The sequence below is a fragment of the Syzygium oleosum genome, unplaced genomic scaffold (assembly GCF_021117445.2).
Source record: "Syzygium oleosum isolate NSW1041296 unplaced genomic scaffold, Sole_v2.1 Sole_v2.21, whole genome shotgun sequence".
Taxonomy (NCBI): domain Eukaryota; kingdom Viridiplantae; phylum Streptophyta; class Magnoliopsida; order Myrtales; family Myrtaceae; genus Syzygium; species Syzygium oleosum.
In genome coordinates, this window is record NW_026607505.1 from 330,764 (window position 1) to 346,343 (window position 15,580).

Genomic DNA, 15,580 nt, shown 5'->3' on the forward strand with positions numbered 1-15,580 from the left:
CATAAGGAGGAGAAAATCATCTCCATACCAAAGCTTTGTCCGCCATCATTTTTCTCATTGAGTAAGCAAGTCTGTTCATTGCATCAAAGGTAAAATATGAGAGACAAACGAAGATTGTAATTTTTCACATAAATCCATTCAAAGACCACACAGATGATTATGGAAATGATATACTATCCAGCTAAATCAAGTTCTACAAAATTCAATGCGATGAAAAGCAACAGTAAGATGGAAAGGTCAGCACCAATGTCAATGTTGTATTGAGAAGTCTGTTCATTTCAGGGGACAAACTTACGTCAGTGTAACAGCTAAAGGAAGCCCTTCAGGTACTGCAACTACCACAATGGTAACCTGGAAGGTTTAAAAGTTATTGAAGATCTAACTGATATTAATTTGCAAAAACTATTCCATCAGAAATACTTACTGCTACAGTGATTATTATGACCGCTCCATCTACAGCATCGCTAACACTAGTTTTCCCAGCCTTAAACTGAACGGTGCCATCTGGATTTTTCGTATGGCCAGTAAAAAATCTGCACGAAGCTTGAGTTTGTAAGATCTATTACGGTTTCAATTTGTGGAATTAATCAACTGCAATTGCAGTTTTTTTTTAACAACAGTAGTTACCTTGCCAAAAGAATAACCAAAACAGCAACAGCTACAGACAGTCCAACGACACCAATGAAAGTAGCAACCCCATTCAAGCGAACCTAATATAAGAAAGAAGAAATCAGTATGACTAGCAAAATCCATATCTATCAAAAAAATAAAATGGAAATGACAAAACGAATTTAAAGAAACTAACCTGCAGGGGTGTCTCTTCCCCAGTATCTTCCGAAATACTAGCCATGAGCAAACCCCACTCAGTATTAATCCCAACACTCGTCACCTGAGAGGCAAAAGTTAGAAATGTGAGGCAGAAGACAGCTGGAATCAAGCCTTAATTTGTGATAAAGACGGACTTGGAACAGTGTAACCCCCATCTCAGGCAGCAGCGATATTGACAAACTCACATTCTGAAATCAGAGACAAAAGCATATACAGAACACTGCGGCTTGAAATCCATTGAGAGACATGCAGATAGTCATGACAGGCAGAAAGAAGGGTATAAGTGCATGTTCTAAGGGACGGAGCCATTCATTCAGTTAAAATTTGACCCCCCTCCTCCTAATGTGGCTTCAAGAAGAGAACATACCATGTCTTTCTAAATATTCCAGTACTTTCTTAAAATATTTTCTTTCATCACTAAAGTGAGCCTTCTTTCCACATCAACATTTCCACCTCTCTTTTCCTTCAAGTAACTAAAAGATTACAAACAAATAGGGATTTGCTTATTTAAGAACTAGTATTCCATCATTTTGAAGAGTCCACCCCCTATTTCAAAACAGAGTTGAAATTAAAAGAGTCATGCTCCATTACCAAATTAGCTCAAGAACTCTTGCCTATCAATTTTCCAACCCACATTTAGCGAAGAACGAAGTAGAGTAGCAATGTGTTTAAAAAAAATTGGCTATCTCATGAAGTATGGATCTTCTCTGTGATGCTAAGAGCATTGAGAAGTATGCTGTGGGAAGCAAAGTAGAAGAATGGAAAAAATCTTACAAGCATAGTGCCATGGCCATCTGCAACTTTGCAGCCAGACATTAGAAAGGGATCCCTTACATCCTTGTGAACCTGATCAAAGCGTTAAAATGAAATAAGAAAGACCAGCTTGTTAATAGATTGATTTCCTAGTGAGAGCATAATCTCCACGACACATTACAATTTTGCTCTCTCCAGTCATGCTAGATTCATCAATCGCCAGGGAATGACCAGAAATCAAGACTCCATCTGCGGGGACCTGGAGAGAAAAATAAACATCACGTATAAGAACATATCCAGTGTTTACAAGGGCAGGGTACCAAATCCAGAACTGGTTTACGTTACTTACCTGATCACCAATATTAAGGGGCACAACATCACCAACAACGACATCATATATTGAAACTTCCACTCTTCTGCCACCTCTGACAACCTATAAACATGCAACACCTTCATGCATATCCATACAGGAAAGTAAAGAATGTAAGACATACATCTCACAAAAAGTACCCACCTCTAAGTGTATTTTTCTTTTCTCCTCATTTAAATTTTGAAACCGCAGGGACTGTCTGTAATCACTTATTGCTGCAGACGAGAATCCAACCCCAATTAATAGACTACTTATGATGAACAATTCCAAAGTTATTGCATCTCATAGCAGTCAACAGCATCCATAGTGGAAAAATTGAGTTATAGACTGCAGATCAACACATTGATTGCTTTCTCTTATAGAATTATTCTGCAATCTTATCAGAAGAAACTAAAACATGCGGCAGCACAACATATTTTCTGAGCATATCAGTCATGATCTGATCAATCAGAAGGAAATATACAGCATGATGACATGCTCCTGAGTATACAAGTATCATCTGATCAATGAACAAAAACATTGCCTGCGTCACCATGATGGAATAGCTAAAATTGGCAGAGTAAATAAGTACTAAAGCATGTGTTAACAAAATTCCGATGCAAAAGAGTCTTGTAATCAAACTGAATCCTACCTGTGACTACAATGACGAGAAGAACAGCAAAAGTAATGCTTCCACCATTGTACCATCCTTCCTTAATGCCCTAAATAAGCACACAGAATAGATTACATAATCAATCTTTAAAAAAAAAAGTGATTGAAGACTCATGATATCTTGCAAAAAAAACCACGTGCATAAAAAGAAGAAGGAAATCACATGACAGATAAGGCATAAGCACCGCTTTTCTGATAAGAGATACATGTGTTCACTTGTTTTGACAAATAGAAATTAAATTGTTAGATCTAAAAGTGACAAGTGGTACATCTCGATAGGAACTTATTTTGTCCCTGCGCCAATGCATCTTTGTGCTGGGATACACAGGAAAGTAATCTGTGTAAAGACCAGTATATGCACTAAGCAACGTTCTTCAAAATCTTTCAGCAAAGCAATCATATCCTTCTTTTGATGTTAGTTATCGTTCGCTGTCAGTTTGGGCAAGGAATGAGAACATATGAAAATAGCAATCAAGATAAAGCAACTAGAAAGAAACTAAGAAAAATCAAAATATTGCGTCACCATCACTCATATGTGAGCAGGCCAGTCTCACCTCCGTCTTTATTCCAAGTACCAAAGAAGCCACTGCAGCTATTATCAGTATGATCAAAGTAAGATTTTGCCAGGCTTCCCAGAGGAACATCTACATGGTACAAGGGACAAAAGATGAAGTACTGATGAGAATAGTGACAACTAGATGAAAAAAACAGCTAGTCTACACTCTTAATCAACAAACAAAACCTATGTGTTCAAACCGAAAAAAAGAAAGAGAAGACAAAATGAATAAGGGTACATGTCAAAGAGAGTACCCAAAAACTCCTTCCTTTTTTCCGAGGATATGTATTTGATCCATATGTGTTCTTTCGAGCCAATAAATCAGCATCATCTCCATGAATACCCTTATCCAAATCTGTCTTCAACGACTCCGCTAGTCCTTTAACCTAATCATTAAATTGCAAGATGAAATCCCAGAAAATAAAAAGATCTCCCAAATCATTTTTTTTCCTACTCTTTTTAGAAATTCGAACAATTTTAACAATTCTGAGTAGAACAGTGGAGACAAGTTATTTGTTGATTTTCTAGCACCAACCTTGCTGCAGCGCTGCAAAATACATCAGTTCTCGGAAAAAGCCACATTTTTCTCAATAGAAAGGAGATAGAACAACATATAGCAATTGTTGGGATGCAACTCATATAACTTAAAATTCCAAGGCAAGATGCCACATTTTTTTTTATAGAAAGCAAGAAGCATGCTATTTTGGCAAAATTACCCCTCCATACTCCCCCAGAGTAGAAACATCATGGTCTCTGGTCATCACAGCAAGTTTCTCTTGACGGATCCCAAAATCACCACTTGGAATGGGCGTTTTTGATACTCCTGAAAAACCAAAAGGAAAAAAAGAATTTATTTAGGATTTGCGCACTGCATTGTGTGATTATGTCAAACCACAGAACAAACTACATGCACATGAACATTATCATGCCAAAATTTCACAAAGACATGGTACAACTCAGGAACATAGAACATATAAATTTTTCGACAATGAAAGAACGCATTAAGACATGAGGCAATCAATAGGTTATGAGAAGAGAAATTTATACAAAAGAAATAAACGTTAACAAACTAGCACACCAGCAATACTGAAAGGAAACAGTGGAGGAGCTAGAAACTGCTGCAAGGGACGGAAATATCAATATCCTATTTATGGCTAAATTGTAGGAGAGCTGCAATATGAAATTACTCCCGCGAATTAGTAATGGATTATTTTACTCCCCATTTTGGCATGCTAGCACGAGCATGGTACCAGTTCAAAAACATATTTAGGTCAGCAAAGAGAAAAGACACCCTGAATGTATCAAAGCTTGCCCCTAGTATCAATTAAGCACAAGAAGGGGAATTAAGCACCATTAGCTTCTCGACCAGATGCTTGGAAAAGCTGTGCAGCCTGATGCAATGAAAAGCTCAGTTAGATGTGATAGGAACATATAAGAAGTCGCGCCAAAAGATTAAAACTCTGATATAATTTACTTACGCGTATAGCTTGAGCATGAGTTTTAATTCTCTGCAATATTATCTTCTTCTGTTCTTCCTTCTTCAAGTCAAGGGTGTATCTAAATCGACGAGAGGGGTTCAACACAAGCGAAGCTTGCTACAAAAATACATTATTAGGTAAGTAAGGATTAAAAGAATTCACTACAAACAACATATTTTATCAACCATATAAGCAATTTAAGATCATCCGACTTCTATTTCATGATTCAAAAAATCATAGTTTGTCCAAAATAATATAGAGAGATATCCTTGGGAAAGGAAATAAAGTATGAAAAGCTTGTAAATCAGAACGGTAATGTGGCAATATAAGTTTAATGGAGATCTGTGATATATGAGCCACAACTTTTAATGGTACCCCTTTTTCAAGTATAAGATGTGGAAGAGGACATCATATATCAATTGGAAACTCAATTTGGATACTACAACTTACAAACCAAAAAGAGAAAAAAAAAAGTGGTTATAAACAGCAACTCATGAAGAAGAAATCCCTTGTAACATAAGAGCTTCTAAGTTTGACTTTTGAGGTATCTGGACTGACTTTTACTTTTGTAAAAATTTACACAACTCAGTCTCTACCTTTCATTTAGAATGTAATACTTGAAACTTTCCAAAATATTCAAATGTGATCATGCATAATTTCATATAATATTTCCATAGTTTGAAACTTGAATTGTTTCTTTTTATTCTCAAATTCTGCAGGAAAATTCATAAATAGACATCAGAAGTTGTTGATAAGCGCAAGCAAATAGGCCCGGCATCGCACAACTCACATGCACATAATTTCTAGAAACCAAGTCACTTTCCTGAGCATCTTAATAAGGAGAATCCAAACATATTTCACAGACTCTTCTGGTCAAGAATCTAACTCTAAAATCTAGCTCCAAGTAGAGAAATAAGAAAGTCAAACAGAGTAACTCTCATTGGACCTCTAGTGCTGATAAGAATATTATAATCAACCTTGGGGGAAATATCCTGGAGTAATTGCCATCTTAAAGTCCTGTCGATCACTAATCATGTTCCACGGACTCTTCTAATCTTAATCCTGAATCTTTCTCCAAGTTTACAAATAAGGAAGTCAAACAGACTAAATTGCAATAGACCTCTAATACTCATAACAATATCATAAACCAACTTCGGGAATATATCATGGAGTAGCTATGATCTTGCTATGTCCAACAGGGCCTTGATTTGTGTTATAGACCACCGCAACAAAATATTTTCACCAAATGGAGGAAACTAGACCTCGAACGGTCCAGCATTAAATGATTAGATTCACCTAATTTATCCTCATCATCATTGATCATGCGGAGCTTCAAGAATAACAATGTTTCCTTTATTTGAGGAAACTCTCCCATCAAAGTTTCCAATCTGTTCCTGCAACTTGTCCAATAGCACAGAAACGTTTTTCCTTAAAATGACATACATCTTCCTAGACACACTCATTGGTTCATTCTTTGCCTCCCTGCACTGCAAAACATCCTAATTGAACATTAATTTGCCATGTGACCTTATTTTACATATTGGAAGCACAAGTCAGTCATGCTCTTTGTCAAGCTTGAATAGTCGAGCATCTTGATATTCTCCTCACCACCAAGCACGTCACACGGGCCGAGTCATCTATACTCGAGCATGTCTTTCCCGTTACTTTTTAAACACCTCTACAACTTTGCATCGATAAGGAGTGGACAATGCGTAGAATCAAATTCAATACTTAGTCCGATCTCGGTCTTGAGCGACTAGGAAGTTTTAGGACATCTCAAATGTTAAACTGCCTTAGACACCAAAAAACAAAAAAATTAAACTGCCTTTTTCATCTACTCACGGTCCGCAAACCACAAAATCCCAAATCACTCTTTCCTTTTTTGTGTGCGTGAGTTGAGCATAAGTCTGAAATTTGGGAAAGTAACGAAAAGATCATAAACCTATTATATGGGTACCAATTCAGTTATAAAACTTTTCAATTTGATTAATTTAGTCTTCAACATTTTCACATCTTGCCAATTGAGTACATCCGGCCAAGTTTGGCCGGAAATTATTGACGTGGACGCCAACCATCCTACATGGCACAGCCTGTGCTGACATGGATATTTTTTTAATAATAGTTTAATAAAAAAAATTCTTTTCTTTTTTTAATTATTTTTTTTTGTTTTTTTGTTTTTTTTCCCGTTCATTTTGGACGCTGGCGAGGATTGCAGCCCTCATCCAGATTTGGCGGCCAAAATGAATGGAACACAAAAAGAAAGAAAAAAAGAAAAAAAAATATTTCAAATTTCAAATTTTATTTAAAAAATTGTCCACGGAATTGACCGTATGAACTCAATTGGCAAAATGCAAAAAGTTTTAAAGACTAAATTGGTCCAATTGAAATGTTTCGAACAAAATTGGTATTAATGAAATAGGTTTATGATTTTTTTTTTTGGGTACTTTTTTCCGTCTGAAATTTATACATATATATTTAATGAATGGGCGCAGGTATTACTCACGAAAGGGAGACAGACAGGTAGGGAGAGATGATATGGCAAACGGGACAAGTGGCAACCAATCAACTGTAGCCGAAAAATATGCAAAGATTTACCCTCCATTGCCTGAGACGACGGATGGGGACGTGTTTAGTGCTGGTCATGTCAAAAGGACCACCGGAGGACTCATCCTCCTCGGAGCTTCCACCTCCAGCCTCCAAATCATGCCGGCGCTGGTAGGGCGACGAAATTCTGGGCGGCTCATCCATTCCACCACCGTCACAGGAGGAACGACACCAGCGGTCCACCCACTCGAGTCCCTTCTTCTCTGCAAATCGCCCACCAAGAAAAACACTCTTCAGTCTCACTCAAGCACACTCAGGAGAACAAAAACTCTGCAAGTAAAGTGTCTAAAACAGCTGGATTGGTCACTAATTTAGGTGTTCTTTTATTGTGATTAAACATGCATTTCCAAGAAGGAATGGGAAAAAACAAGTTTATGAAACTTTGTCGACTTATGTTCATGTAGGTTGGATGACTTGGTTATGTAATTTTTTTTATTGACTTAAAGTTTACTCGTGAGGAAAATTGAAAAGAATCTTCTACGTTTTATTTGCTGTGGGGGTTCTTTTCCCTTTCAGAGGATAAAATATTACGTGGCCAGAAAGAAAAGGATAAAGATGATGCTATAAAGAAAGGAATAATGACATGAATGGTCTTTGAACTTTGACCCAATATATAATATGATTCATGAACTTTTAATTTATTCAATATGGTCCATAAACTTTTAATTTGTTCAATATGATTCTAGAACTTTCGGTATTCGTTCAATTTAGTCCCTTCACTCTAATTTTGGTAATATTTAAAAAGAGTTGGTAAATTTCAGGTGTTGTTAAAATAGAAAAATAAAAGTTTGTAAACGACAAGAAAAGTTGGCAACAAGAAAAAAGAGAGTAAATTAGCCAGATTTGGTAACCCAATATTTGTTGGCAGTTTAATGGAAAAGATGGTGATTCATGCTAATTAAGGTTGGTAAACTCTAAAAGAGTTGATGCATTAAGAGGTTGATATATCAAAAGCACACAAAAGTTGATAATTCACTCAAAAAGGTAGTATACTTGAAACCAATTAATTGTTTGTAAGTAACTCATAAACTAATTTATAACTCAATCCGACAAAAGTTGGTAAGTCAATTTAATTTTGGTTCGTAATTGCATATAGGAGTTAGTAAATTCAAAACCTTAGTAGATTATGAATATAAAATGTGGAAAGTTAGTACGAAAATTGATGATTTATAAACTATGAAAAAAGGTTGGTGATTTCATAAAAGTATTGATGCCAACGAGGCACTTGGGAAAAAGGTTGTTGATTATTTTTTAACCAACAATTTACCATGAAGGTTCCACATTTTCTATGGAATATTCTATTTGAGGCATAACGACTCTGCATCACTTGCAATTTGAAGGTATGAGATCGGCAAGCTTGTCATTCGAGCGTCGTCAAAATGCTACAATCGAGACATTTCTGCATACAAGGTATATCGCAAATAGACAACATAGTATGAGTTGTTCAAAGGTTGGCTCACGGCATGAAGCAAACTCGTGACCTTGTAAAAGACAAGTAATCCCTTTTCACTAAACTAACCACTTTAACGTATTGTTGTGACCCTCCCAACAGGACTAGAGACAGACAGGTTTAGAGGTAATGTCGAGTTGGGGACCAAAGGTCCTCAATCGGCACGGGTTCTCCCAATCCCTTATCTCGCGCAACGTTTAGGAATATTCATTTCAATTGATTAACTCAAGAAAATTTCATCATGTTAATGAGTCACCACTAGCATATTGGGGCCGGCTAGGAGTCAAGTGAGATACGAAAGTATATTTCATTCCTACGTAACCAGAGATCTAAGTACGAGGACTTGATAACACTAGTTTATCCAAATAATGTCATTTTGGTACCTATACGTGGTCATTTATACAATTATGAGTTCTAAAGTTCTCGTTCACTAAGTGTCCATGTGATGTTTTTTTTAATGATCCTAAGGTGGGCCATGACCATCCAACTAGGTGAAATGAAGGAATTCGGGAAAATTACCAAATAATGTCATTTCGGTACCTATACGTGGTCATTTATACAATTATGAGTTCTAAAGTTCTCGTTCACTAAGTGTCCATGTGATGTTTTTTTTTTTTAATGATCCTAAGATGGGTCATGACTCATGACCATCCAACTAGGTGAAATGAAGGAATTCACATAAAGGAATCAAAACAAGCATATCAAAGGCAGTGATGAAAGGTAAATAAGAAATAAAGTGCAGAAAGTAACCGGAAACGATGTCGGGCAAAAAATATTATATGGCCTTACCATATAGACTTCGACAGCAACCCCATAAGCTAAAATCAAACCCAATCCTTTCTAAAGAGACTAATCTACTTAAACCTAAACAAAAAACAAAGATTGTCAATTTTATTCAAAATAACTATTCTAAGTCCATTATGAAGCCTAATCTAGATTCTAAATTCTAAAATTGACGTAATCCTAATGGAAGCTAATGAAAGTCTCCAAGCTTCTCCAATTCACATCTATGAACATTATCCAAAAAGTGAGAAGCAGTGCAACATCCTATAATTGAAGCTCGCCGAGCGTCGATGTCGTGAGCTAGGTCTTCAGCGAACGTCGAATCCTGGCATTTGGTGATGGTGAAAAGAGATGCAGTTGTTGTTTTGTCGTCAGACGATGGGGGTGATGAAGGTGAAGGTAAGGGCGTGTAGAGCTTGAATCGGAGCTGTACGAGGCCGACGGTGGAGTCGCTCGTTACTCGGTTGGAGAGCATGGGGCCAACGATGGAGGAGGAAGAGAATGAATTGGAGAACGATGAGAGCAGTAATTTGAGACAGAGGAGCAGCAAAGGAGCTAAAGATAGAAGTGGTGGCGGAGGCGGAGGCAGTGGCGATAGAAGTGGGAGTCGTAAGGAGGCGGTGGCAGAGCACGAGTCCCTGCCGCTGTGAGAAGAGACAGACGAGTCGATTTCGAGTCAACTCGGGAAAGAGAAGAACAATTCGGGATAGTGTTTTCACCATTTTAGAATTAGAAATTCGCTTTCCTGATTTTATGTATAAATATTTTCATCGATCGAAAAATGTTTTCGGTTGACTAGTCATTTTTGGCAAAAAAATCCGGAAAACCAACATATCAATGAATTTCGTTCATAAATCTCAGTCTTATTTTCCTCACTACCAAACCGGTTTTTACATACAAACATAGAATCTCATCAAATCTCAGCAGAACATATCAACTACAAATGCTTCTAGGCCAAATCCAAAGCATACCAGCTTTAACGCCGATCAGGAAGGATCCAATTTCTTTCATATGTTTATCGGCCAAGTTCAGCAATATGCAAATTCAAGCTCGTCTCATATAAACATTGAAAATATGTAATGAACTGAGACCTTCGGAAATAAACTTTGGAGTGAGCAATTACCGGATTTGCTTCTAATGAGGACAAACAGAAATCGACTACAGCTTATGCAATAGAAATAGACAAATGAAGCCAGCGAAGACATTAAACTCAATCAAATCTAGACTCGGGACGTTCATTGATGCAACTTGGGAATTTTGTAGAGTCTCTCAGTTAAACATAAATCTGAACTAAAATTGGGGTAACCAAGGCAAATCCAGGCCATCGATCCAAGCAAATTCAGAGAATCACAAATGCAAACAACATCACAAGGTGAAAAATAAATGCTGGAGCAGGAACACTAAACATCAAACAAGATTGAGAACGAGTATGCGCAATAGGTGCTGTCAAGAGCATCGATCATGACCAAGTCATGATTGCAGACAAATCAAGCACAAAAACGCTGAGAATTTGAGCCAGCGAATGAGAAAGGAACAAGTTGAGAACTTGAGAGCACTTGGAGCAAACTAACCGCACGACAAGGCAGAGAACAGAGGAGGCTTCCAAAGTGGTTGTGGAAACGGCGAGTGACTAGCAGCGAAGGCGGTGGTTGCTGGCGGACTGAAGGCGATCCAGAGGAGTAAAGAAGCCACTGGAAATGCGGGGAAAAAGACTGAGAACAACGGTATTGACTTAATCGAAACTTAGCTTTTAATGCTTTTTGTACGCGATCGAATGATACCAAAGCAGAGAAGAATTCAAAATCCATCGTTCTCATTTGTACGTTAAACGTTGCTCAGCCTCGAAGCGCAAGTCTTCAGTTGGCATTGGCATCTTGGATCCAGAGAGATTGACTGAGAATTCATATTTCATCGTTCTCTAAAAAAGTCATTCATATCCCCTCTTGTTTTTACTCAGGAAAATACCAAATACATCGATACTGTATCTGTATCAGTGGAGAATTTTGAATCACATGTGATCATACAAGTGATTGGAGAGCATTGCAGTCGATCCTTTGGAAGAAAATGTTGCCCCCTCTGATGTCATACCCTATATTATAGGACTGTTGTGCCAGCACTCCTATCACGGATAAGTCACTCATATCGGGTAATGACTTACTAATGGCCATGCACAAGACGTCTGCCGCTAACTGGAAAAACATGCTGTTGGTGTCTAAGCTGAGTTGCGTGCCGCGCCAGAATTGCAAGGTGACGACCGGGAATCTCGTCAAATCTCTCTCTACGCTCCCTGAGTAGCACAAGAACTCCGGATGACTCACCCTGTTAAGCTTTCTAGCCATCAAGCTCTCGACCTTATTTTGCAACGAAACGTACCCCTCTTCCTTTAGGAACGTGAACGTGGTTCTCGAGTCTATGATCACTCCTCCTTGACCCATCAGGCCTCTTTTGAATACCAAGGGGTCGATTTGTAGCTTCTTCTCTCCGACGCTAATACCTTGGAGGTCTAAATAGTAGAAACCCCCGTAAGTCTCCAGGCTCGTAGAATCGCCTTCCATGATCGCCCCGGTTCCCAAGCTGAGTTGATTTTATTGATACTAGGGGTCGTGTATGTTGCCGAAGCAGTAGGAAAATTTGGAGCCTAATTGTTTAACCAGATTTGGCAAATAACCATCCCCAAGGCCTAGTCCTAATATCCCGCTTTCTTGCCCATCCACACCGTATTTATTTGAGTGGCCACATCCGAGCACCTCAATCGGCACCTTTATCGTGCCCTCATCAGATGTCTCAAAGGTCGCTTGTTGAGAGGTGAAGTTACCGGCTATGGTGGATTTATCAATATACTTCCTCACGTAAATGCAATACTCATTATTAGGATCGCACTCGCCACCAGATTGTAAACAAGCAAGGGAATTGCAACGAATATTGGAGTAGGTCGACGATTTGGCAGGATCAAAAAGAGGAGGAGATTGTTTGAAGCAAGTAGTGCAATAGACACCGAAATCAAAGGAGGTCGCTTCCGGTGTCAAGTAGCACAAGTTGCGGGACTGGCGGCATACTGATGGATATATTGCCAACGAAACCGTGTAGGCTAACGGTTGGAATGAGAGTGGCACGAACGTCGTCATCATTTGGAGTAGCGCTTATTTTGCTCAATGAGTGGATGCGGGCAAGCGAACCATTAATGGCACGTTCAGCCTGTTCGGATATGGTGACCTTTGGATTATAATATGAAGATTGAATAGAATCATGGTGGATGAGCTCGATGGCTAATCCCCGAGGTTTAACGAGGGTGGTCTTGGACGAAGCGACACTAGCCGGGTATGACGAAATGATAATGATAATGCAGCTTACAATGAAAAAGAAATAAGATGATGTCATTGTAGTAGCCATTAGCATAATCTAATTTTCTCCGAATGAGTTTTTGGTTATGTTTTGGGTTATGGTTGTTTGTTGTGGTATTGTATAGCCACTATGCCGTTTTTTGTATATTTATCCTGATTTGTATTTTATTTGACTGGTGGTGGTTCTTTTCCATAAATCTTTGTATTTATTTGGGCTTACGTTTGGGATCATTGCGTTATTATTCGGTAGTGTCCTTTTTATTTCTTGTGGTGCTTTTGACTTGTTGCTACAGCGCCTTACGTGTGTTTTGGCCTGGGTGGGTGTGACGCCTGTTACCCGATGCTGGGTACTACCCATCCACTTTTACCGATTATTTTGGTGTTGCCCCCCGGACATGCTTGTTGGCTTACCACCGTTTTTGATGGTTTTGCCTTAATTACTGTGGTGTTCGCTTTCGGTATATATGGTAGTTTTTTGCTTTTCTTGTTAATAAATAGGTGCGGCCCCTTGTATCTCACCCTGATTGGATGAATAATGTTTTGTTCATTTTTTTATTGAAATCAACAATAATGGTCCTATTCATTCATGAAGTTCTATGAACCTTTATTTTTCATCAGAAGAGGTCGACACCTCTAACCACATAAAATGCATCTTCTTAGGATGGTTCTACACTCTCAAGTGAATCAAGGCTATTCAAGCAAAATATTGCAAAGTCCATCGCTATACTCCGCAGGTCAAATGGCAGAGCATATTCCTGAATATGGCACTAGCAGAGTAGTAGTTTATTACCTTGATCTGGAGAGAAACGTGAAGGAGCCGGCCAAGACAGAGGCTCGTTTGGCGCCATGGCCGAAAGTTTGATCCGGAGCTGCCAATTGACCTCGACTCCGCCAAGGTCATGGTACACCGACCCTTCTTTCCTCAGTCAAGAATACATCAGCTTATTTATAGATTTCATTAGATAACTATTCTAAGATAATATCTCAATCAAGATATATACAATCAAAGGGAGATATATGTGCAATACACGTGCAACATACGTCCCATATATGTGCATTTTCATAATGCCCATTTCATATATTTAAGTGTTGTTCCCGCATTTTCCTGGGATCATCCTCATCATGTTAAATCTTATTATATGATGGTTACTTTATATTTGCAACTGTTTATGGTTTTCATTTTTACAATTTCTTCATACCAGATACATGAAAAATTAAGTAAGTCTACAAATATGCGAAGGTGATCAACCGACAGTGCCAATGATTTTGACCAACTTGGAGCGAAAGCTCTTTATGCTTTCATTTATCCCAATTTCATGATAAACAGGTGATGGTTCACTCATCAGATTGTAGTATCGAGAAGCGGTTTATCTGACTTCCCTTCTCTAGCTGAGGTTTACTGTTTTTATAGGTACGGACCATGGATGGACACAAATCTTGTACTGCCCCAGGGACCAATGAAATGCCGCGTAATATTTGACTATTTTCTGAAAGATTCTCTTAAGGTGATCTGAATTCCAGTTAGTCCCTGTAGTATCAAAGAATGACTGCAACCACCAATAACTTATGAGCAACATGTGAATGTTTCAGAATTTCCCAGTATTGATGCAGAAGGAAAAAAGGAGTAGTGTGCACATAGTAAACCCAGAATATCTACGAAAAGTAGTAATTTCATAAAACAAGAACATTAATCTAATACATGAACTTATATTACAAGATGCAGTGTTGAATACATATGCCTCCAGTCCTTCGGGTGATAGTTATTACCACAGAAGGTTAGTGGCAATAGAGAATGTCATAGTGGAGCATGCCTTTACAAAGTAGAGCTAAGTAGCTAAAGATACGGATTTGTACATGTTCTCCACTATTCTACTATCATATCCTGTTAAACAACCAATTATCATTGCCCTCCAGGATTTGTTTTCTTATTATAGGTTCATCCCTTGTCACTTTTGACACTACTCGCATCCATTAATTCACTCGTCCTGTGGGATATGCTTCAGAGTCATTGTTCCACACATTTAACGCTTTATCATGATGCTGAATCTTATGATGGTGTTCTGGTTCATGTGAAATTAATTATGCGAGTTTTCTCAACACAGTCGATTTAGATGGCTATAGCTATTCAGGTTCAAGCTATTTTCTCCTTCAAATTTAGCATCATTTTCAGCAGTTCATCTAATCCGCTTCCTTTGGTTACAGGATGACAAGATTTTCCTGGAGAGAAGTATGCAGGATAGTGAAAGAGCACAGGTATAAGAAAGCAAAACATATATCGAATCCGTAGGGCCAACTCTTGGGCATTACGATCCTCACGTCTTTGGGGAATTGCAGATGGAAGATACTGTTTTGTGTAAAGGCGTTCAAAAAGGCCTCGAATATCCAGCCTATTGCAGTGGAAGATATGCGCCGACAGTTGAAAATGCCACGCACCATTTCCATGGTCTGCTCTATCGCAATCTCAAAGGGTGAATTTACAGGTATATCTAGTTCGGAGAGGGTGAATAACCTGGTAGTCCTTTGCTTTTTTACTTTTCATTTCCAGAATATGAGATATAAAAACCCCCTCCAAGCTTATTGAATCTATATCATGTTTGGCTAACAAAACCCTCCAGGCTTTAGCAGAAGTGACTCCCAACCCATGGCCTTTCGATTTTCCTCTTATGCTGCAACAAATGTAATTCTAATGTGTCTATAAATCGGTTTAGCTTTGCTTAGGGGATAACTTAGAGCTTTCTAGTTGACAGGCCTTCGTCAAACTGCAAG

The 15,580-nt window shown here is 38.4% G+C and overlaps 2 protein-coding genes and 1 long non-coding RNA gene across 4 annotated transcripts in view; 1 reads left to right on the forward strand and 2 right to left on the reverse strand.

The window, feature by feature from the left end:
* Window positions 1-15,580, reverse strand: part of LOC115677371 (calcium-transporting ATPase 8, plasma membrane-type-like) — a 41,811-nt gene that overhangs the window by 7,470 nt on the left and 18,761 nt on the right. For both annotated transcript variants that reach the window (XM_056321032.1, XM_056321033.1), the window contains exons 2-17: window positions 7,232-7,443; window positions 4,637-4,753; window positions 4,510-4,549; window positions 3,875-3,981; window positions 3,413-3,544; window positions 3,157-3,246; window positions 2,583-2,652; window positions 2,096-2,166; window positions 1,931-2,014; window positions 1,763-1,840; window positions 1,603-1,674; window positions 806-889; window positions 628-710; window positions 425-533; window positions 296-351; window positions 29-71 (exon numbers count right to left, since the gene is read on the reverse strand). In XM_056321032.1, coding sequence (XP_056177007.1) covers window positions 29-71; window positions 296-351; window positions 425-533; window positions 628-710; window positions 806-889; window positions 1,603-1,674; window positions 1,763-1,840; window positions 1,931-2,014; window positions 2,096-2,166; window positions 2,583-2,652; window positions 3,157-3,246; window positions 3,413-3,544; window positions 3,875-3,981; window positions 4,510-4,549; window positions 4,637-4,753; window positions 7,232-7,384 — 1,389 coding nt within the window. In that variant the 5' untranslated portion in view covers window positions 7,385-7,443. The remainder of the gene's footprint in view (window positions 1-28; window positions 72-295; window positions 352-424; window positions 534-627; window positions 711-805; window positions 890-1,602; window positions 1,675-1,762; window positions 1,841-1,930; window positions 2,015-2,095; window positions 2,167-2,582; window positions 2,653-3,156; window positions 3,247-3,412; window positions 3,545-3,874; window positions 3,982-4,509; window positions 4,550-4,636; window positions 4,754-7,231; window positions 7,444-15,580) is intronic.
* LOC115677293 (aspartic proteinase CDR1-like) lies at window positions 11,492-12,851 on the reverse strand. The gene is made up of 3 exons (XM_056321026.1): window positions 12,477-12,851; window positions 12,088-12,313; window positions 11,492-11,976 (listed from the first exon to the last, which is right to left on the reverse strand). The coding sequence occupies exons 1-3, from the start codon at window positions 12,849-12,851 to the stop codon at window positions 11,492-11,494; spliced, it is 1,086 nt and encodes a 361-aa protein (XP_056177001.1).
* On the forward strand, window positions 14,737-15,531 carry LOC130140742 (uncharacterized). The gene is made up of 2 exons (XR_008818741.1): window positions 14,737-15,067; window positions 15,149-15,531. It is a non-coding gene; the product is annotated as an uncharacterized LOC130140742 (long non-coding RNA).